Source organism: Mixophyes fleayi, chromosome 7, assembly GCF_038048845.1.
Source record: "Mixophyes fleayi isolate aMixFle1 chromosome 7, aMixFle1.hap1, whole genome shotgun sequence".
NCBI classification, from domain to species: Eukaryota; Metazoa; Chordata; class Amphibia; order Anura; family Limnodynastidae; genus Mixophyes; species Mixophyes fleayi.
In genome coordinates this window covers 48,204,901-48,228,669 of record NC_134408.1, presented here as the reverse complement: position 1 = coordinate 48,228,669, position 23,769 = coordinate 48,204,901, and the positions used below count along the sequence as shown (strand labels likewise).

The following is a 23,769-nucleotide window of genomic DNA, read 5'->3' as shown; positions in this document are numbered from 1 at the left end:
GCTTGATTGTGGATGTAATCCACCTAGCGATGGTCTACCTAGAAGCCGGCCAACCCCGCTCTGTTGAACCCATTGGTTCAAAGGGGGACATCTGAAGCATGGTCAGAACCAAGTTTAGGTCCCAGGGAGACATAGGCGTAACATAAGGGGCTGCATATGCAGGATCGCTTGAAGGAGGGTTCTTACTTATCAGCAATTAATATCTTAATATCAGCAATTTTCAATCGGAAAAAGATAGATAAGGCCAACACCTTGACCTTTAGGAACCCAAGTCACAGACCTGTGTTGAAGCCATCGTGGAGAAAGGCTAGGACATGGGAAAGATGAAAATTAGTTGAGTGTCAGAGTCTTCGCTCACACCACTTAATGTAGGTATGACACACACTAATAAAAGCGGCTGAAGTCGGTTTCCTGAACCGCAGCATGGTGTCTACCACTCTGGAGGAAAGCCCTCTAGACTGCCAGAGTTTGGCCTCAAAGACCATGCCTTCAAAACGCATAGATATAGGTGCTAATAAAGAACCGGGCCCTGCCATAACAGGTCACCGCAACGGAGCAGAAACCTTCTTGGAACGACTACCCTGCTTAGAATGTCTGTGGACCCGATGTGTTGGGGCCAATCAGGAACCCTCAGCTAAACAAAAGCCTATCTTTGCAAGAAGAGTACACCAGAGGCCCTACTCCTCTGGAACTCAAAACACACTGAGGTTTGCAGGGGGTTGCAGACGGGATATAGCCTGTCGGCAGGAAGTTAAATAAGTTAACTATTTGAGTGCCTACTCCATGTTCCCTCATACAACCCCATGGTAGCAGTGTCCCCCAGATAGGATGAAGGAGAAAAGTGAATTATCCTCCACATATAAGAATATATTCCTTGTAAAATTAACTTAAGACATTAAAGCAATTATAATTTGTAAAGGACTATCCACCCTTACATATATAATATATGATCAGAAGACTACACACATGTTGATATTAACTGCAAGTGGCTGCAACTCCTATTCTGCAACGCAAGCACAACTATCAGCCACAACATTAAAACCAATAACAAGTGAAGAGAAAAACTTTGATTATTGCGTTACAATGGCAACTGTCAACAGGTGGAATATATTAGGCAGTAATTGAACAGTCAGTTCTTGAAGTTGATCTGTTGGAAGCAGGAATAAATGGGCAAGCATAAGGATCTAAGAAACTTTGCCAAGGGACAAACTGTGTTAGTTAGACGAGTGGGTCAGAACATTTTCAAAATGACAGGTCTTGTGGGGTGTTCCAGGTATGCAGTGGCTAGTACCTAAATAAAGTAGTCCAAAGAAGGACAACTGAACAGGCGACAGGGTCATGGGCACCCAAGGTTCATTGATGCGTGTGGGGAGTGAAGGCTAGTCTGTCTGGTCCAATCCTACAGAGGAGCTACGGTAGTACAAATTGCTGAAATAGTAAATGCTGGCTATGATACAAAGTTGTCAGAACACACAGTGCGTTGCAGCTTGCTGCATATGGGGCTGCATAGCCGCAGACCAGCCAGAGTACCCATGCCGACCACTGTCCACCTCCGAAAGTGTCTACAATGGATACATGAGCACCAGAACTGGACCATGGAGCAATGGAAGAAGGTGGCCTGGTCTGATAGATCACGTTTTCTTTCACATCATATGGACGGCAAGGTGCGTCGTTTACCTGGGGTAGTGATGGCATCAGAATGCACTTTGGAAACAAGGCAATTCAGTAGTGGCAGTGTGATGCTCTGGGAAATGTTCTGCTGGGAAACCTTGAGTCCTTGCATTCATGTGGATGTTACATTGATAAGTACCACCTACCGAAAAACATGGTCACAAACCAAGTACATCTTTTCATGGTACCAGTATTCCCTGATGGCAGTGGCCTCTTTCAGCAGGATCATGCACCCTGCCACGCTGCAAAAATTGTTCAAGAATTGTTTGAGGAACATGACAAAAAGTTCAAGGTGTTGACTTGGCCTTCAAATTCCCCAGAAGCATCTGTGGGATGTGCTGGAAAAACAAGTCCATGCCATGGACACCCCACCTCACAACTTACAGGACTTAACAGCAGATCTTTTAACGTCTTAGTAGCAGATACCACAGGACATTTTCATAGGTCTTGTGGAGTCCATGCCTTGACGCTTCAGAGCGGTTTAATTTTACATTGGAAATGATGCATTTCCTCCAATTTTGCACATACCTTTCTATTTTTATCCTGCAATGACTTACTACACTAGAATTATATAAAATGGTTCATGTATGCACTTAGACCATACTATCCTAACCTTTCAGCTTCCTACCTCTAATATATGTAGCAGCAAAGAGGTCCATTTGCCACACCTCTCCTGCATAGGGACAGGTGAGGTCCCAGGAAGTCTGCAGGGAAAAGCTGTATACGGGGTTAAAACTTTACACAGTCAAACTCCTCGCCAAGACACGCACAGGTGGTCTGATGGGGTAATTAGACCAAAAGGAGCAGACTTGTGTATATAAACCAGAATTGTACATTTATGTGTGTGACTGATGCTGAGCAAGTTGGCCAGCCGGTAGAGAGCAGGACTGTGTTAGACTAGTAGTAGTGTCACTAGGAGGTGTAGGTAATGCAATGTTTACTGGTGTCATCCAGAGAAGAGTCTGCTATTTATTGTAATGTGAACATTAAACACTGTTGGTTTCATGCAAGAAGATGTTTGAGACTGATGTTTGTGGGGTTCCAGATGTGTCTCTCCATTTAAAACCACCCACCTAATATTGTGTAGGTCCCCCTTGTGCCACCAAAACAGCTCTATATATACACACACACACACACACACGACATAACATCCCACAGTTGCTCCAGATTTGTCAGCTGCACATTCAGTCTCTCGTTCCACCACAACTCAAAGATACACTGTTGGATTGAGATCTGGCGACTGTGGAGGCCTTTTGAGTGCACTGAATTCATTGTTGTTTTCGTGGAACCAGCTTGAGATGACGTGTGCTTTTTGCCATAAAGGGATGCAAATAGCAACAATACTCAGGTAGGCTGCGGCATTTACACAATGCTCAATTGGCATTACTGGGTCTAATGTGTGCTAAGAAAAAATTCCCCACATCATTACATCACCATCAACTTGTACTGTTGACACAAGGCAGGATAATTAATAAGATTCATGTTGCTTTAACGGAAACATAGGACTGCACCACCTGCATGTTGCAGCACAAAACAGAGAATCGTCAGACCATGCAATGTTTTTTTACAAATCTCAAGTGCCCGGTATTGGCGAGCCTGTGTCCACTGCAGCCTCAGTTTCCTGTACTGAGCTGACAGGAGTGGAACCCAGTGTGGTCTTCTGCTGCCTTAGCCTATCCCCTTTGTGACAAGATGGACCTCTTTTGCCACCCTGTCCATGATGCTGGGGACCAGCTGATCTTGCCTTGCCACCGCCCCCTTTCTTTACCCCAAATGTGCCCCTCCTGTGGCAGTAGTTGGAGCCTGCTGCCACCACTAGGCTCCTACACTGGTGCCTAGAACCGTTTCCTACTTGGTAACTTTCACTGCTGGTGTACCCCCTCACTGGGCACCTCAGCTGGTACCCCTGACCACCCTACATTCATCAGGGTTGCTGTGAATGTTTCGCCCTGGCCTATCACATTGGCCAGAGCTGCAAGGTAGCAGACAGTGTTGGGTCCCAACCTCAAAACAGCCGGATAACGGATTAAGATTGGTCTAATCTGTAGGTCACAGAAATTGCCTCAGGTAAGTAGGCGTCAAAGCAGGATCTTGTAGCGATGTTTTATTAGCTCAAGCAGTCCTAATAAGGACAGTTACATACACTAGTTGAAGGTACTCGCTATCTCCACAAGTACAGATGGTATAATACTACTACTACTACATGGTCAAACAGTGCACCGTTTTATACATATTTACACAGATACCCTGGTAGGAGATAATCCAACCTCCTGCTCCTCTAACCAATCCAGGTGCTACATGCAGCCAGCACATAAATCAGCCTGGAGGGGTTTAACACCTTTTTATATTGCTTTTAGCGCCACCACTACGTCTGAGGTTTTCTACTGAATGTTTACCATCAGAATATAACCTTTCTCTAACCTTACTTTGAACACAATTTAACTTGCAAAATTCACATTCATCTGTGATCACTTGCATAGGGAGTTTACCAGCAAGTATAATCACCTCCTACTGTCTTCAAAATAAGTTTTGGTCACTCAGCAATGAAAAGGTCTAATTAACATGAGATTACTTATCTCCAGACCTTTTGAAAAAACACATCTCCACCACTCAGATGCTTACTTGGTACTTCCTATAGAAAAGTTACAAAACCCAAACATGACATACTGACTCCGAAATCAATACATTTCCATACAAACACATACCAGTAAATAAAAACAATTAAGTACATTTGCAATTATGTAAATTGGCGCTGGTACCACTAATTGAAATACATTTCTACAATAAATAATTTCTACGTGATCCATCCACAAATAAGTTATTTATAAGTGATCCAGTCACACACTTCAAGGTTCAACATGCTCTGCATTAACAGATGCTCTTCTGCAAATCACTAATGCAACGCATGGTTGTTTGGTTCAAACTGATAGGAAGGCGACTATAGCGCAGTCTTGCCATTCTCCTCTGACCTCTCAATAACAAGGCGTTTTAGACCAAAGATCCGCCTCACTGAATATTTTATGCACAATTTTCTGTAACGACTAAAGACCAATGTGAGTTTAAATCCCAGGAGATCAACAGTTTCTGGGTCACTCAAACCAAACCATCTGGCACCAATAATCATTTCATAGTCAAAGTGACATAGATCACATTCCTTCTTCCTCTAGATTTTGGAACATGGGTGTGGGAATTTGCATCTATCCAGACACAAGAGCATTAGTGATGTCAGGCACTGATGTTGTGTCTGACGCGCAGTCGGTGCACCAATTCAACCCAAAGTTGTTCAACGTGGTTGAGGCCAGGGCTCTCTGCAGGTCTGTCAGGTTCTATGCTGAAAGAGGAAAGGTCCTTTCCCCTAGCTGTTGCCACAAAGTTGAATTCATACAATTCTTTAGAATGTAAATGCATCGTATAGCATTAAGATTTCCCTTCATAGGATCTATGGGGCCAAGTCCAAACCATGTAAATACATATTCCTCCTCCACCAAACTTTACAATGGACAGCATGCATTCTGGTCATAACTGTTCTCCTTGCATCCGCTAAACCTAGATTCCTGTGTCAGAGTGCCAGATAGTGAAGCGTAATAGATGGCGATTCGTTACTCCAGAGAACACATTTCTATTGCTCTAGAGCCTAATTGTGGTGAGCTTTACACAACTCCAGTTCATGCTTGGCATTGCACATGTTGAACTGAGGCTTGTGTGCGGCTTCCAAGTCATGGAAAGCCAATCCATGAAGCTCCCAAAAAACAGTTGTTGTGTGGACGTAGCCTCACCTCCAGAGGCTGTTTGGAACTCTGTAGCGAGTGCTGCCGAGAGTGGACAGCCGATATTTACATGATACGCGCTTCAGCATTGCTGTTCTGTGACGTTATGAGGCTGTCTGTGTTTCAGCTCCTGGACGTTTCCACTTCGCAATAACAGCACTTACAGTTGAGCGGGGCAAATCTAGCAGGCCAGAAGTTTGATTAACTGACTTGTTGGATGGTACCATCCCATGGCAGGGTCACGCTGAAAGTCACTGAGCTCTACAGTACGGCCCATCTTACTGCTAATGTTTGATTATAGAGATTGCATAGCTGTATGATTGATTTTATGTATTGTGACTGAAATGGCCATGTAGTGTGTGTGTGTGTGTGTATACACACAATTGTGTGGATGTGTATTTCAGCAGAAGACAGACAGATAACGACATAATATCCTAAATCAGGAATTAAAGTGACTTTATAGCGCTATACTATGAAAGTATGTGTATTTGTTAAACATAACTGAAAAAGCAGCCATTGCTTTGGACAGGAAATCATGTGTGATTAGCTATTGAATCTCCAAAGTAACAAGAGCTATGTACATTCTATGCATTGCTAGATTCATACACAGTATATACACGAGTACAAACCCTGAAGTAAAATAACATGTCTTGTTTGGATCAACATTTCAGTGCATGCAGCAGCGTCTTGCTAGTGTTGTCACAACAAGCATACAGTTCTATTCTCCTTTACATTTGAATCTTATTGGCCCTGCATTAAATGATGAATTAAGTGTCTTAAAGAGGCGGCATCAGCTCCTTGTAATGGAGTGGCTGGGTGAAATCAGCAACTTTAAATATTAACAGGCCTGCACTGGAAAGTCAGGAAAGATTTTTTTTTCTTTTTTTAATCCTTCTTTCACAAAAATCTCATTTGCAGACACAAGATAATCAGCAAGCAATGCATACAAGAAAATGGTCGTTTATCAGTTTAAGGAAAGAAACAGGGAATTGACTCCTTGAGTGCTAAGGACAAGCAAGACTTGTCCTCAATATAACCCTTCCAGAGTGCTAAGGAAGAGTCCTACTCGTCTTCTACATTTAAGGGGTTGAGAAAACCCAAAGACCACACCCCACGGTAATTTGCGCGTTTTCTGATGCTGTCGGTGGAAAGGAAACTTTGCTCCATTAGAAACATGCATGCATACAGTCCATTAAAGAATATAGGAAATACCAGGAATAGGGGGGGTTCTCCTAAAGCCTCTTTCTCCCTATCCCTGGTACTTTCAGATAAGAAAAAACAAAACACTTAGCTTTGTAAGAGGAAGTCCCCAGGAATTCTTGTTTATATATTGATCAGCAGGAATTAAATAGATGTGACCAGACCAAAAGAGCTAAACATGGGTGCGACGATTATGTAGTATATATAATCACTGATTGTTATTTTCTGTTGAATTCATGTATGACAATGCGAATGTTGTGTGTAACCTTGTAATGTAATCTCAACATGTGCTGTGCTAGATGACATGAGTTTGAACTTATGCAAGGGTCATTAATCTTTTGAAACTAGCCAGGCCTGGGATAGATAAGGGTCTTGGGGGAGTTTGAAGCCCCAAAGTTGTAAACCATCTAACTACTCAAGCAGAGCAGAGGTGAGAGATTCTCTGAGGTGCCCAAACATATATCTTAGTGATGTATAATTTACTTTGGAAAGCTCTGTGTCATTTTGGGAATCAATCTGGCTTAATTGCAAATGTAATTCCTAAGGTGGGGGTGAAGAGTCGGCAAGTTTAAAATCTTCTGCCTTAGACAATTTTCATGAGGGGTCTATCAAGACTAAAATGTCCCATTTTCCTTAATTGTGCTCCCTCACTCATGCTCCCTCACTCATCAAGCCTTAACTAGTAAGTAGTGACTCTGGTTTTATTTCCTATAGCTTATTTGTGCAAATTTATTGTATGTCGTTATTAATTTTTGTAACTAAGCCTTGGAACCATTTTTCAGATTAAATAAATTTAATCTAGCGTGTTCTCAGGGACTCTGTGAACCTACGAAGCCCAGAGAGGCTCATGCTACAGGTGTATATGATTTAAGTATGAATAAGTGGTTCTGCTGAATGTAAGGACACCATAATAAATCCTTTGTGGTGGCAGTGTACTCATTGCTAAGTGACTAAGGTGACACCAGTCACTGCCAGCTGTTCAGATTGCTGTATCTGGGACAGACTGGGCGTTCGTGACAACAGGGGTGAGAAAAGCATCACTGGCAAAGGCGGTTAAAACAGAACAATTTATCTAAACCATTTACAGAAAGATCATAAAAACTTGAAATGTCACGAAACCCTTGCCAATCTACAAAGATTCATTTGCAAGAAGTTTTTTGTTTCTACTAAACACTCACCTCTGTTGCATCCATGAGGAAAACCTGGGTACCAGTCTGAAATACAGAAATATAATTTAAATACTAAAAAATAAAATAAAGAGATGCACATTTTAAAATTGCTGTGAATAATAGGAAAACACCACTTACCTGAGCCCTGACATAAGCTTTCCTAATTTTTAGCCCCAGCTTCATAGCTAGTTCTTGAGTTAATTTCACCACACTCTCATCCTGTGGAAATGTATTTTTAATTAAATTTATTTTCGTGCTGATTAACAGAAGTAAAGTGCAGGTAACAGCATCAAGCAAAGATAACATTTTAAAAGAAAAGGTCAGCTCTGATAACTTGGCTGCTATTGTTACTGGAAACTTTGAGTATTTGCCAGAGATAAGTATTCCTCCATACAGGTGCTGGTTTAATGTCCCATTTTAAAACCAGTTATTAAATTGATTGATAATGATCCAGTTCTATAAATGCTAAACAATTTTATTCTAAAAAAGGTGTTCATGTTGCAGTTTTGATGTTCAATTAAATCTATCTGCAAACTGCAGTGTATGTGGGTCCAAGACAGACACTAATCAACATCTAAATCAGGAGTAATTAGAAATGAACAACAACTGCAAAATATGTGGTCAGACAATAACCACGACCTGACCTCATATTCGGACTATATTAATTTTGTCCAAGAGGATCAAGCATTTTGCCTGAGCACCGGACAGAAGAAATCATCAGCTTTGGACACGCACAAGTAGCTTTTTGCTTTAAAAACCACTGATGTCAGTGGATGCCGGACGTTAAAAGGTCATATGTACTCTTGATGTGTCTGTAGGCAGCTCCCCCCATCCCCACTCAAGAAAAAAATAAATATTTACCTGCAGATGTTGTTACATATAATTATGATGTTCTAACCAATGGAAAAAGTTACATAAGGACTATTTGCAACCCGACTTTTTGACTCTAATATATTTAAATTAGGAGAGAAAAAAAAAAAAGATCCAAAATGTATCTCTTACAACCCAGACTTAAGTAATATTCGTACTTTAATTTAACAGACTACAGTTCCATTTAATAGGATAAGCGAGACAGGGACTCAAAGTGATAAAAACACCACCCACACTCATAACCACATCCATCCAACTTAACATCTCACTACCTAGTGCTGCCATATCAAATTACACAATAGTCTATCAACATCATTGCCCAAGGAACGTTTACACACACAATTCAGCATAAACATCACAAGCCCATAAACTCTATACCAGAAGGTAGCTATATACATTATGGGCTATAAACATTCTTAGCAAAAGAAACTAGTTATAAACACTGACAGTACATTGTACTAGCTAGAAACATTAGAAGCTAGAATACAGCAAGCAAAAGATATATAAATCCAGTAGCATTCTATGTTACATGCTATAGACAATTTATGCAAAATAACTGTGGTAACTGCTAACTATAAACATTGTGTACAACTTATAGATACAATTATGTATTAAACATCAACAGAATTTCCCTACAAAGACAACGGATACATTTCTCCTCCTCCCTCCACAGAGATCCATGTACCGAATCCTTCCTCGTCATCCAAACAGACAACCGCATTGCCCGGCACTCACACTACCACTGTGCAACGGAAACCTCCTACAGGACCAGAACTCATGAACCCTCCGCCAGGCAGCAACAACCACACAAGTCCCTTCACTCACAAATGCAGACGGTCCAGAAACTCTTGAAGAAAATGTATGAACTGCCATGTGCTCAACTTACCTTAGGAGCAATGAGGGAGCACCTGGCTATAGCTTCATAAGCCTCCTTGTACCTCTCTAGGGTAAATAAGGCCCTGGATGTGCAGTACAGTGCTCTGAGATTTTTGCTATTAATACATAAAGCATCTTCACAATCTTTTAAAGCTTCTTCGTGTAAACCCTGTAGATAAAAGATAAGAGCACATTATTTTAAAAGGCTGGCTGATTATTTTTGTAGCAAAAAATAAATAAAAAAATAAAATAAACCACAACCACTGCTGACATACAACAATTATTCCACACAGTAAAAACGTGAACCACCAGTTTCCCACTCTACAACAGGCACATCAATTTGAAATAACAGCTAGGGTTGTAATCAGCATGTAATACTCAGCGAGGTCCAGATTACTTCTATTTAAGACCACACAACGCATGTTGCTAAAAGGTTATTGACTGTATACACCAAGTCGTGACCTTTTACAGAGAGAAAAAGGCTCTGCAGCCCTCCAATACCCTTGGAACACTGTATATTTACAAAGGTAAAACAAATTGCATTAACCAGGGGCTCAGAGTTATTCTTGATAAATGCACCTCCATCACACTTTTTTGTGCCGTTATAACCCGGGCACGGTCACATTATTTCTTTTATCTCCTACTGACCCCTTTTAAACTCTAATGAATCTAATTATCTAACAACTCTGTGGCTGATGAAGCCATGATCCTTAGAGCCAAGGGCTTACCCAAACAGTGCAAGTCAGACAATGCTCAAGGCCAGAAAAGCCAGGAATTATTTCCCAGTGTGAAAGGAATGGTTTTCCTACCATTTCTTTCAGACATGGGGTTTCTGTCTTGTAGGTCTCTGTTTTATCATTGTTCAAGAATACAAGGCTGTTATTCGGACTTGCTTCCTTTCATCCCAAAACGGTTTCAAAGTTTCATCTTAATTCAATTTCTGCTTCAGGTCAGGATAAGACTCCAAAGTAAGAGGGCTCTTTTCACTTTCTGGACATGTTCAGGGCCTTGAGAACCTACGTCGATAGGACCTGTGACGTGCGTAGTACAGATGATCTCTTGGTCCTCTATGACATCCACAAGAGAGGTTGGCTATAGTCTAAACAGACCATCACTAGTTGGATTACTTCTGTAATCCACCAGGTTTACATTTGGGCAGGACAGCCTGTTCCCAAAAATGTGATGGTGCATTCTGCAAGATCGGCAAGTGCCTCTTGGCCGACACATCGCAGGCCTCGACTGAGGAGTTGTGCTGGTCGGCCACCTGGACTTCAGTACATAAGTTCAAAAAGTTCTACAGATTCAATATTTTTGTGACTAAAGATGCCAGTGTTGGTGCACATTGTTACTTCCGAACGTACTCTCCCATAACGACAGCTTTGGGGTGTTCCCAGTGTTTTAGTGTCTCCATGGATGAAAGAAGAAACAGGAATTTTATACTTACTTTAAACCCTTTCCTTCAAGTCCAATAGGGGACTCTGAACTCCCACCTTTTACGTTCTTGTACTTCACTGTTCACCATGTTAGGTTCTCGTTCCTGTTATTGAAGAATCTTGATCTCTCCTCTCTTGTGTTTTGTAATCTTGGTTATGTCCTTGGGGATTTGTTACAAAAATACTGAAGCCCCAGCATCATATATGTGTCCTCTGGATTGGAACTGCCTTATCACCATTAATTGTGACAGTCATTGGCTTGTATTATATATTAACCATGACATCAAGACTGGTTGATAATAAAGAGACTGTTCTCTCCAACTAGGATGGATGGCCATAATTATTAGTCTCAGTATTATATAATCACTGTGAATTGGTGTTTCATACATCTTTGAGCAGCACTATGTGCACCTCATTTGATTGTTTTAAGCTTTCAAGGGGTACATGTGTACAAAGACTGTATGGGCGAATGTGCCTCCAGCAGGATCAATAACAGACACAAAGACTTGGCATGGTTGGCTACCCAAGGAGATTTAAACGAGGACACATCTATGCATCTTTTCGGGATTGCTCCACTGCAGATGCACTGTTAGATGCCCTGAGACATTAACTCGGGAGACAGTGCGCCCAGGTACAGCTTTTCATACCACTCTGTACTTTATTAACTATTTCCTGGCCCACACCTATAAGCCAATCAAGAAAGTATGTATGACTAGTTTATGATTTATGGTGTATTGTGTACACTTGAATGTATTGTCTTATACTTGTTTTTTGTATGGCAATAAAGTATATATTTGTCAAAAACATGTACATTGTTTTTATCCATTTTTATTATTAGTAATAAACTTAGTAGTGTGTTTTTTTTATTATCACCAACGATTCAGTCACGTTTTAATTTTTTAACCATTTCAGATTCTCTTTCTATTTTCTTGGAGGCTTATTTGCCAGTTTTAAACATCTTATTCTCAGTGCTGTTCCAATTTATTTTTCTTCTGAGAAAACACAGCTGCTCTGACATTCAACAAAAAAAAACATTTCATTACAGTTAAAATCACATCAATCAATCCACATTTGAAGCAATGTTTTATATTTTAAATGTATTATTATTTTTGCTATTCTTATGGTGAAGGAATATGAGAGATATGATTATTCCTTGACAAAGTTTTATTCTTTAAGCCATCTGTGCTGCACCTGACATACAGATAAAGAATGCCATTACCATGTCTGAGTAACATGCAGCGCGGTTGACGTGTAGCCTCTCCAATGTCTCACTGGTGATGGTAATTTCCTCAGTTGAGGCGTAATTAGAAATGTTAAGTGCCTCAGAGTATTGGCTTATGGCGTCATTCTTTTGTCCCTCTTTGTACAGGTCATTTCCTTCATTGAAAAGGTTTCTAATCAGCTTTTGAACAAAAACCTGAGGAAATAGAATTTATAGTATAAATATCAAAATATAAATATTCACACCAGTTGATATATTTGTAATTATTTACCGCATATTCCTTCTGGGACCCGAAGTATGGCAATGAAGACCTGAAAAAAAAAGCAGAGAAATGAGTCAGAATAGCCCATCAGAAGGGATTAAGGCTTCTTGGCTTCAGTTCTGCAGGACAACCAAATACAGGAACTTTTTAGAAAGCTCTGAATAGAGTTTCTCTTTATCTTCAATACAATTTCAAGTAAATTAATGGACAACACAAAGATGGCTCCATCTTAAGTAATAAAAAAATTGTGTCCATGAGGACGGTAAATCCATTTGTACTATGAGCTCCATCACTAAGTTTGTGAGTACAACGGCCAACACAGAAGTGAAGGGAAGCAAAATCACCCAGATCAGGGGAGCCAAACTCTCCCCCGCCCCCCTCTACAATTTTTGGGGATGACAGCCTGTATTAAAATATCAAACATCTTAAGGACAATTTAATACATGCTCTAACATCTAGGGCACTTTGGTAGAATGGTTCTGGATCTTATTAGTGTTAGAAGCTCTGGAGCAATCATGTGAATTTCCATTCAGCATATGGTCCATGAGTGATCCAACAGCCAGGAACTGATGGCAACGATTCCAGACCGATACTCAGGAACAAAGCAGTATCAGTGCAACAAGGAAGAGACAGCACATTGCCAAGGGAAAGACTACACAAACCCTGATATTTCAATTGTTACTGCACAAAACATGTATCATTGTCAAGCAGGAACAGATTCAAATTTAATAAACTTGCATTTTAGATTTAGCGACCTTTTAAAAATGTTGGGGAATAAAATGAGTAAGAGTCCTCTGTGCACATAAAAAAATGGATAAGTTAAACTATGTCTGGGAAGAGAATGCTTGAGGTGAACTTAGAAGCCAATTTCAAAAACTTTTTGATTTTTGTTAGATTTTGTCTTGTGAAGTGTTGCTTTCTTGTAGAGGAAATATCAAAACGACAAAAAAACAAGTTTAATATGAAACCTAATCATAACTGACCCACTAAACTTTCATTTCCGAAATTATAGGGCGGAAATCAAAGGTCGATTTTGACAAACTCATTTTATTTTTTTTTTAACTGATTTACATGGTGAATTGAAAATCGCAACGTATATCTCCACTTCTTCAAACCTCAGAAACAAATACAAAAAAAGGCCAAACATCTCACCAATCACAGAGCAGGGGAAATCTCCAAAAATAATTTCAGAGGTTTTAAGACAGTCGATATTGCCTGGAAATCAGTGAAATGGGGAATATCTGCGCCAATTGAAATGGATAATGCATTTCAATTGCCGTAGAAGCACATAGGAATACATTGCTAATTAAAGTGAATGAGAAAATGCTGTTAAGTAAATTAATAATACTACATTTTTATTTAACAAAAAAAAAACAAAAAACAAGTAAATGAAAAATGTACTACTTTAATAGTCTGGGAGGCAGGATTCATGAAGATCAGCACCACAAGGGGCCGGCATATAAACACTGCTTGTGATTGGCCATAGAAATGAATTAGAAAAGCTTAGCCAATGCATTTCAATGGCCTTTCTGTGCCCATTGAGATGTATTTCCTATTCAAATGCATGGGAAATATGGGAGTTTTTGCTCAGCAGAGAAAAATAGATTTATTTTAAATTCAGGCAATTTTAAACAGATTGGATACTTTGGTGGATAGAGTAACAATTTATTTATGCCGATTTAGGGATATTTTCACACGTGAATAAAATCAAACTTTGATAGATCTCCCAGTAGATTGATTTTTTTTTTTTTATTCTTGCTTGGGAAAAAAATAAAATAAAAAAATACCCAGTCAATTGAATACAATTGTTAATATAGATATCATAATTTGGATATACTGATCAATGCAAATGTAAGTATTAGGTTTAATAAGCATTACTGAATAAATTGTAGTCCTTTCTTTATATCTTCTTGACGGTTTTGTCGGTCCGGCAACACATAGGACATGATGTCCTCTCCACATCAGATTTTTGAACAGTCACAATTCTGCAAACAAACAATTATTGAAAATGACATACCTTTGAATGAAAGCAAAATATTGTACACAGGAGAAATTATCTACTACCTATACAATATATTTTGGGAAAGGACTTACAATTAAGCATATATTCCAATCAGCAAAATACTTAACACAGTATAACGGTAAAATAAACAACACCTTGGCAAGCAGAGTTTAATTGTTTATGTTTAAGTGGGCAAAGAACAAATTCTCCAGTTTGCATACAATAGCATTCATGTGTTTTCTAGAACATTACAGAAGATGAGGCACACTAGGATATGCAACTTAACAGCCTATGCAGGGACTGAATAAACTGCCAGCCCGACTCCGCCACGTCTCCCCCCCCCCCCCTTCCCAGGAAACACAACAGAAAAAAGAAGTAAGAGAAAAAGAAAAAAAAGTTTGTAGTCTGCAATGTGGGCCAAGGCCCTGGTGGGCAGTACCCTTCCCCCAGGTATGCAGCCTATTTTCTTATTATTAGATAGATTAATGGAATTTAATATCTGACTCCAGTTTTATTTCAATATATCATCTGTCTGAATATCAATATTCCCAAACCAACTTTTCAAAATGAACTTTTACAGCCCAATCCACAGCCTCAGCGAGGACAATTCTAAAGGAAATTTTCATTACTGACATTGAAAGACAACTATTAGAATTTACTCTACATCTACTCTATTCTAGAATCTACTCTAGAATTTACTCTACAATTAGAATTCAACTCTACATCTCTTCACCTGATCTTTCCCCCACCCTCCTCGCTCAGGTATCTGACTGCCTCTCCGCCATCTCCTCCTGGATGTCGGAGCGCTTTCTCAAAATCAACATTTCCAAAACTGAACTCATTGTCTTTCCTCCTCCCAACCACCCATCCCACCATGACCTCTCCATTGTCGTTAACAACACTACCATCTCCTCTGTCACCCAACTTAGCTGCTTGGGTGTCACCCTTGACTCCTCTCTCTCTTTTGCCCCCACATTCATTCCCTTGCCCAAGCCTGTCGCTTCCAACTACGCAACATCGCCCGCATCCGTCCCTTTCTCTCTCAGGAGGCCACCAAAACTATCATACACGCACGCATCATCTCCCGCCTGGATTACTGCAACCTCCTCCTCACTGGCCTCCCCCACTCTCGTCTCTCCCCCCTCCGCTCTATACTCAACGCGGCCGCAAGACTCATCTACCTCTCACGCCGCTCCTCCTCTGCCTCCCCTCTCTGCCTTGCCCTTCACTGGCTCCCCTTCCCCTAGAGAATTCTTTTTAAACTCCTCACCACCACTTACAAGGCTCTCTCCCACTCTACTGCCCCTTATATCTCCAACCTCCTCTCCATTCACACTCCCGCCCGCTCCCTGCGCTCGGCCAATGACCGTCGCCTCTCCTCCACTGATCACCTCTTCCCATTCCAGAATCCAGGACTTTTCCCGTGCAGCCCCCCTTCACTGGAATGACCTCCCTCGCTCCATCCGCCTCTCTCCCACTCCGTGCTCCTTCAAACGTGCACTCAAAACTCACCTCTTTCTCAAAGCCTACCACCCGTCCACTTAACCCCTATCTCCTCCGCTCATTCTCCCCTCTCTCCCATTGCCTCAACCGGCTCCTCTTGTGCCTGGTCTGTCAACCCTCCCTTAGGATGTAAGCTCGAATGAGCAGGGCCCTCTTCCCTCCTGTCTCCTTACCCGTTCTTCTGCTCCGTGTCTATTGCATCTGCCTGCCTGGAGTTTCTGAAGTATTGGTACTTTTTGTTTATTGTTCTGTACTGTTATACCCTGTATAGTCTACTGTTTGTACTATGTGCAGCGCTGCGGAAACCTTGTGGCGCCTAACAAATAAATGATGATAATAATAATAATAATAATAATAACACTTGTGACAACATTTACATCACTACAAGCAGGACTCAATCTGGGCCTGAGGAGACCAAGAATGAACTTTTTGGCCTCGACACTATGTGCCAAGTCTAACAATAAGCATCACCCCAAAAGCCCTATCCATACTACCAAGCCTGGTGACAGGATTCTATAGGGATGCAGATCTGCTACATGTACTAAAAATCTATCAACATAGAGGATAAAAAGGATGGAGCAAGATATAGACAAGTCTTGGAGGAAAATTTGCAGTATCCAGAAGTAGAAAGCAGATAAAGAATTACCTAAATAGATTCACAGCTGTAAAGCACACATGCTTCTCCCAAGTATTAAAACAAAGAGGGAGAATACTTGGAATACTGGAATCAATGTTCCATTTTATAAGTAAATTAAATAAAAAAAGTTCTAAAGCTTTTCATTGACATCACAGAGCATTATGAGTTTATAAATGATAAGAATTTCCACATAACCCTATTCAGATTCCATGATGTAGAAAGAAAAGAAAATAGAACAGACATAAGAATATCCTTACAAAAAAACAACAACCAAGGATCAAATAGAGTTGGAGGTTACCATGGGTTAAAAAAGGGCAGACTAGACAGGTCAAGTTGTTTCTATGTGGAAAAATGCCAAATGGCTGACTACTTTTTATAGCCACTGTAAGCTTACTCTAGAAAGAAAGCTGATCAATGGGAAGCGCCAATGAAAATTCATAGCACAGCTACTGACGGTTTACCTGGCACAAAAGGACAATATAAGTTTAAGCCACAAAATGATAGGCTTTTTTTATAATGATAGTGAAAAAGAGAGTCAGGTTTTTTTAATGCTAATAGAGTCATTCATGAATCAATACAAGTCATTTGCAATTTGCCTTTTTAATATTTTTGCACTGGCGTTTTAGTCAATAATGTAATGATTATATAGGATATTTTGCACCTTTTCCCCTATTATAGACTGCTAGTTTAGGATTCAAGATTTTTCTGGATTTCCTTGTTTGTTCTCTTTTTACAATGGATATTATTGAATGATCATGTATTATGGAGCCAAAATGGGCTATGTCTCGACCAATTTATGTTACATGAAAAATTTTGAATGAGTACTATTCTTATTATTGCAAGCTACATGTGGATTCAATGAATGCAAGACACGATTACAAGACATTTGGGTCATATGAGGTGAAATATTCAATTTCTTCTATGGAATTATTTTTTTATTTAAAAATAAATAAATATCGTTATTCGTGATCATGTTTTCTTACATAAATTTATAACCACAATCTTAATTATCCTCCAGATCCTCATTATTTTTGGGGGTTACTCTCCATTTTCTTTCAGAAAAGAAATTTCATATCCAAGTTGGATCCTATACAACAGTTTTGGGTAAAACAGTTATATTTCAATATTGCTCAGTCTAGCGCCCTCATATATTATCCTATGACATCCCCACCCTCATTTGGGCGTTTTCAACATCCCCAAATATGGACACTCATTTTGCCTCCAAACTACTCTAACACCTTTCTCAGACTCCCAGTTACTGCCCAGTCTTGTTTTACTACTGTGTCTGTTCCCATTTGTAAAGAGCTGCAAAGTAGGCTGGTGCTATAAAAATGTTAATAATTATTCTACAAATACCAGATAGCTCATGTTTTTAAACTGCTTCCGCTGTTTATCAGCTGCCCATTTCATTATCCTGTAAATATTTTTTTATTTTTTTTTTAAACAAAACATCTTCAGATCTTGAAAAAAAAAAAATATTTGGCAATCAATGTATACTCAACATTAAAAGTTAATTGATGCAATCAACAGAGTTTTGAAACTGGAAGTTCAGTTGGGTGTCACAAACATACAATTAGATGCCACGCACTATGGCATTGAACGCTCAACCCCCTTCTGAATTTTTCCTAACAGAACACTGTCAAAAGCTTTTGTCACAAGGTGAGCATACAACCCATCTAAACCAAAACTACAAGTTGAACCAATCGAAAAAGTCATCATGAAAATGTCAACAAACAGCTGTTAATGTTACTAGTCGCTATTTTGTATCAGACAGCATATCATACCCAGCACATTACGATCCACAATCTAGTTATGCAATAGTGTTGAGAATACTGATTAAACAGCATGGTAGAATATTCAATCACCTTTCTTCATAAAACTGCACCACTCCCTGAATTTATTAAAGGTTTTTAAGGTGTCAATTCCTGGAGACTTTACCATTAGCTGGCAAACAGTGGGCAAGATCAACTGTGGACTGGTAGCTCTGTATCTCTGAAGCAACTTAACATTGCCTTTTAGAGGCGGCCACGAGCTCTTGTGGATATGATGGGGTTAAACTTTGCCAAACGTAAAAAATACATATATGTGTTCTAAAGAAAAACACACATTTGACTACTAGTGGATTATTATTTAGGGAAGTGAAGAGTAACCAGTTAGTTATTTCTATGCTCCTACTTAACATCAAAGCATTCAGCTCAAAAGCCAGTCTGATGAATCATTCAATTACACTGGCAATTTCCTGGATTTTGTTACATTATTAAATGCAGTCATAGAATATACTAAACTACACTTTATTATTCAGAGTTAAATTTACAGAATGGTTATATAAATATAAGAGAGGACTGAGGCTTTCAATCTAACAAGACAGTCAAGCACGGGACACAATTAACTGCTTAAGCATTTAGTTACAAAATTAGTCCCAAAGAGGAGTTGTTGTAAGATAGAAAGTAGTAAATAAAGGGAATATGCCATTTAGTAGAATAGTATTATAGTGGTATCTGCAAGAAAAGGACATATACAGGCAATATTCTACAGATCAATGGAAAAGAAACTGAATAACAAAGCAAAACAAGAGAAGTCAAAAACAAAAAAAGACAAAAAGAAAGTGCCTTTGTGGGATAGTCTATGGACAGGGTTATTTTAGGAATAAAGTGGGAGGTGGAAGGAGTATTATCTTTGATTTATTTAGATTTAGTTTTTAAGTTTTGAGACATCCTGGGTCCAGGAGGATAAGGCAGAAAGTAAATCGTTATACTGTAGATAAAAACAGGGAATTATTGGGTACAAGCAATCTGGTCTTTGGGTATCATCTACAGATAAATAACACTAAACTATAACAGGATATAGCACACCTAGGATCTCTGTAATGAATAGGCCGTTTCATGAGATGATACTACTGCCAACATCAACCTAACTGAGCTGGCGGCAGCAGCCGTCCACAGTAAAGGGTGAGCTGCAGAGCACATGTTATGCTGATGTGGGGCACAAGGCACATACATATAAAAGGGAGATAAGACACTGGTGGAGACAGGAATGGATTGCTACATTTAATGGTGACAGTGCACTGGAATCTGAACTGATGTAACATATTATAATCTAAAGCACATATTATACCCAAATACACTTTATGAAAGATGACACCAATAACAAGGATTTGCTGAGAACAATATCTGCAGACCACCATGCAGACTATCCAATGTTACTATAATACACTTTTAAAGGCAGATTAGCAGCCTTGTACCCACCTCATACATATGTCTGGAGTGCATCACCTGTGTCACACACAGTATGCTCACCAGCCTGTATGTCCCCGCTACCACCGCCCTCCATGGTGCCCGCCCCCCGCCATGCCGGGAGAGTCACCCCTGTCCCTCTGGGGTAGACCTGTACCCCAATATCTCACATTGCCCATATCCGACCGCCACACCCCCTCCTGCCCCCCCACATCCCGATAACAGACAGATGATATAATCTTATTGCCGGGGGTACAGTGCGGCCAGACCAGGGGAACACACCTCGGCACGGAGCAGACACTTAGTAGCTGGCGGTTGAGGCGCCGGTTCTTCTGTCTCTGGCACGTATGCCGGAGCCGCTAATACTCACAGCTCCACCTACCGTTAGAAGGACCGAAGTGCAGCTAATACCATTATCTCTGCCACACATCATGCAAGCTGCCCATAAACCCAATATATAACGTATATATCGCTGTTCATATCAACTGAATGGTTAATGTTTAGTCAACACATTGACAGTAATTTACATAGTTGCCAACAATTAAACATATTTTTACGGGTACTTTTATGCTTAAATGATGCAAATGTGCAGTGAACCATAGTAACTAGTCAGTCATTTGCCTTTTTCTCACTTTTTACTCCATACTTGGCAACAATAGAAAACTATTTTTGAGGCACTCACTGCTAGGTAGGTGTATATGAAGAGATGTTAGGGATAATAAAGGGACTGTATTACTAAAATTGCTAGATTTTGCATTTCATAAATGACCTTAATTAACTTTGAATACATCTTTGGACCCAGTAGTGCGCTTAGACTTCCACCAGAGTGCATAGGATTAGGGAGCAAGATGGCCACATTTGGAAAAGAGTTCCTAAGACCCCAGCCCATTATACCAACAGCAAAAAATAAAGACCCACACATATATAACGTTAATATAAACATTATATTAAATTGGAGACTCAACAAACCCCCCATTCAGCATTTTACTAATTTTACTTGTATTATCTTATTTAGTCTAAAAGCAAAAAATAAAGCCTGAAAGATTCCTAAAAAATGTAGTGTGTGCCAAGCACTCGCATTTTAAGTGAAACGTCTTTGCCTTTTGTCATTGAAAATGTATTTTGATGTGTCTTGCACAGGGTGGGTTGGCAAATTTCAACCCGGGATGTAATACTTGACTTAGCAGCCTATTTGAAAGGAAAAAAATGCAGGTAGACCAGTGACCCAGCCCAAGGTATCCCATTATGGGACTGGGCTGGGGGGAAGATTACTCTCATTGTTTAGAGTAGGACCATCCTATTAGCAAAAGCGCCTTGGCGTGGCGGATGGCTTAAACATACATTTGCAAATGTGTGCAACAAAGACTTTTGCATTTTTATCTACAGTAGAAATGGCAGATCTGTTGCTGGCTATAGCAGTGTGCTGGGGAAAAAAATGTTGTGTGTATGTTCCTTGCAGGATAACACCACCCTTTCAAGCACCTGTTATGGCCTATAAATTGATTTAAGCAGCTTCCACTTTTGTATTTGGAAGATGTCTCCCTGCCCAGCCTGCCCCTGGGCAGGGGCAAACGCAGGATTTGTAGAGGGGGGTTTCCACACCATGCTGCCAGTGAGCGTGACAAGCATGCCTGGGGGCGTGGCTATAATTTTAGACAGTGCTTGGCTGCTCTCCAACTCTTCCTATTCCCATAATATACATGGGCAATACTGCGTGCACTACTGTTAGGTGCCGTGCGAAGCGGGGGCAGGGTCCAGCCACCTCAATTATACAGTGCCCCAGGCAGGGATGGGGGTTTTCCAGGAACTAGGAAACCCTCCTCGGTTTGCCTATGCTGGGCTTGCATGAAAGACATTTAGGACTCATGAGACAGAAGGGAGAGCACAGGGTAGACGTGCATTGAGGACTACGGACAGAGCCGGATTAAGGGAAAGGAGGCCCTTGGGCTAAGGGGGCCTCCATTCCCCCATGAGGGCCTCCCGCCCGTGATCCGAGCCACCTCCCCCGGTTAGCCGAGCCGCCCCCAAGGTACTTACCTCCTTGTCTTGGAATTGGAGTCCTTCCCCGGCGCGCTGTATGCTCTTTACTGAGGAGATCTCGTGAGAGTGAGACTCACGAGAGCTCCTCAGTAAGTAGACTACAGCGCACCGGGGAAGGACCGCAGTGAAAGTGCTCAGCAGCATTGATCACGCCTGTGGCGCCCCCGCCCCTGACCGATCAATAATGCTGCTGAGCACTTCAAGGGCCCCCTGGATGCCCGAGGCCCCTGGGCTTTAGCCCAGTTAGCCCTAGGGTTAATCCGGCCCTGACTACGGACAAAGAAGGCAACAGGAGGGACAGAGCGACTGATAATAGTGTGATAGCACGGATCACACAGATCACAGAACTTGGAGGATTCAAACAGAGGGTGTGGAGGAAGTGCTTGACGTCACTTCCGTTACACATTGTCATCAACAGGAAGGCTTTTCACCTGACTTTCACCTAAATAAATAAAAAAAAAAGGCTCCATATAGCTGGGAGTAACTAGGATTCACCTTCACCGGCCAGACAAACACAACCTTTTTCACATGCAATCTGCTTGTAATTGGCTTTGGCTGACTGGTGAAGGGGAGTTCCGGGTAGTCAATCTGAAGTGGCCCGTCTGTGAAAATGTCTGTGAGTGGCTGATGATGAAGTGGTGTACGTATATATTAATTTTGTATTGTTCAGTTGTAGTTTGTGGGGATATGCATATTTTTGGGGTTTTGGTGGGTCGTTTTAACCAATTGCATGATGGCAGATCCAAAAAAAAGAAGGAAAAGAGATTTTATTTCTCTTGCAGACAACAACAGAGAAAGAATAATGACATGAGACCAGTGGAGAAAGAGGAGTTCTGGGCAGCCACTCACAAACAGTCTGCATGGAAAAACGATTCTCTGTTGGTGAAGGGCTACAATCATTTGTGTCTTTTTTAGTGTAAACATATCTTTCTTTTTTTATACTGTTTAAGTATAATGGGCAGGGCTCTTAGTGTCCCCTGTCAATTATACTGTAATAATTGGAGTGGCAAAGTCACCACTCCGAAGGTCCCAATCTTGTTAATTACAGGACCCTCCTCAGCCCAGCCTGTGGTAGAAGGGGCATGCTGTATTTGTTTTATTTGTTTTAAATAAAGTTTTATTAAGATTTTTCAGAAAAAATGGGGAAGTGGAGGGGATCATAGTTGCCAATTCCGCTTATAACAAGCGGAATTGGGCTTGTTTTTTTCAGAGTTGCGGGGTTTTTCTGGTGGTCGCGGGTTGCAGGTTTTTGGGCTTCACAACTTTATTGCCTTGTGTATAATAGCGCTTTAGTCAGTGTAAGGACGCTGCTGGTCTCTTACGTGGGCGTGACCTCAGGTGTTGGTAGGTAAACTTCAGCCTTGGCTCCTCTTGGGGGAACCTGTCTGTGTTGTATGCAGTAAATATGGAGAGTATATACGCGACCAGACAGAACATGATGTGTGTAATTATAGTGTAAAGCTAGGGATATATTGTAGTGTACAGGGAAAACAAACCCCCTAAAGTGCAGCTATAACTCCTGAGTCTTCATCTTTAGTTACTGCAGAAACTGCTGCAGATCCCATTACTATTAATATTATCTTGATAGTTGTATCGTAAATAAAAAAATAATACATTTTTTGCTTTTTTGGGCTCTTTTTAGGATTTTTTGGACTTGTTTTTCACTTAGCGGGTTGCTTGTTTTTCATTTCAGAGTTGGCAATCCTGGAGGGGATACAGAAAGGAAAAATGGGGATGAAGGAGAAAGGGACAACCACTGCAATCTAAACAGTTATGTAACCCCTGGGGATGCTGCAGTTGGACTTGAGCACCCAGGGGCTAATAATCACAATTGCATCAGTAAAAAAAGAGATGGCTATAGCTATTTATCAGTCCAGGAAGAAA

The 23,769-nt window shown here is 40.7% G+C and overlaps 1 protein-coding gene across 1 annotated transcript in view; it reads right to left on the bottom strand.

The window, feature by feature from the left end:
• The window catches only part of ZC3H7A (zinc finger CCCH-type containing 7A), a 65,631-nt gene extending 45,436 nt beyond the window's left edge, over positions 1-20,195 (bottom strand). The window contains exons 1-7 of the mRNA XM_075179795.1: positions 20,128-20,195; positions 14,349-14,455; positions 12,480-12,519; positions 12,206-12,403; positions 9,564-9,722; positions 7,946-8,026; positions 7,817-7,852 (exon numbers count right to left, since the gene is read on the bottom strand). Coding sequence (XP_075035896.1) covers positions 7,817-7,852; positions 7,946-8,026; positions 9,564-9,722; positions 12,206-12,403; positions 12,480-12,519; positions 14,349-14,416 — 582 coding nt within the window. The 5' untranslated portion in view covers positions 14,417-14,455; positions 20,128-20,195. The remainder of the gene's footprint in view (positions 1-7,816; positions 7,853-7,945; positions 8,027-9,563; positions 9,723-12,205; positions 12,404-12,479; positions 12,520-14,348; positions 14,456-20,127) is intronic.
• Positions 20,196-23,769: the final 3,574 nt, after the last annotated feature.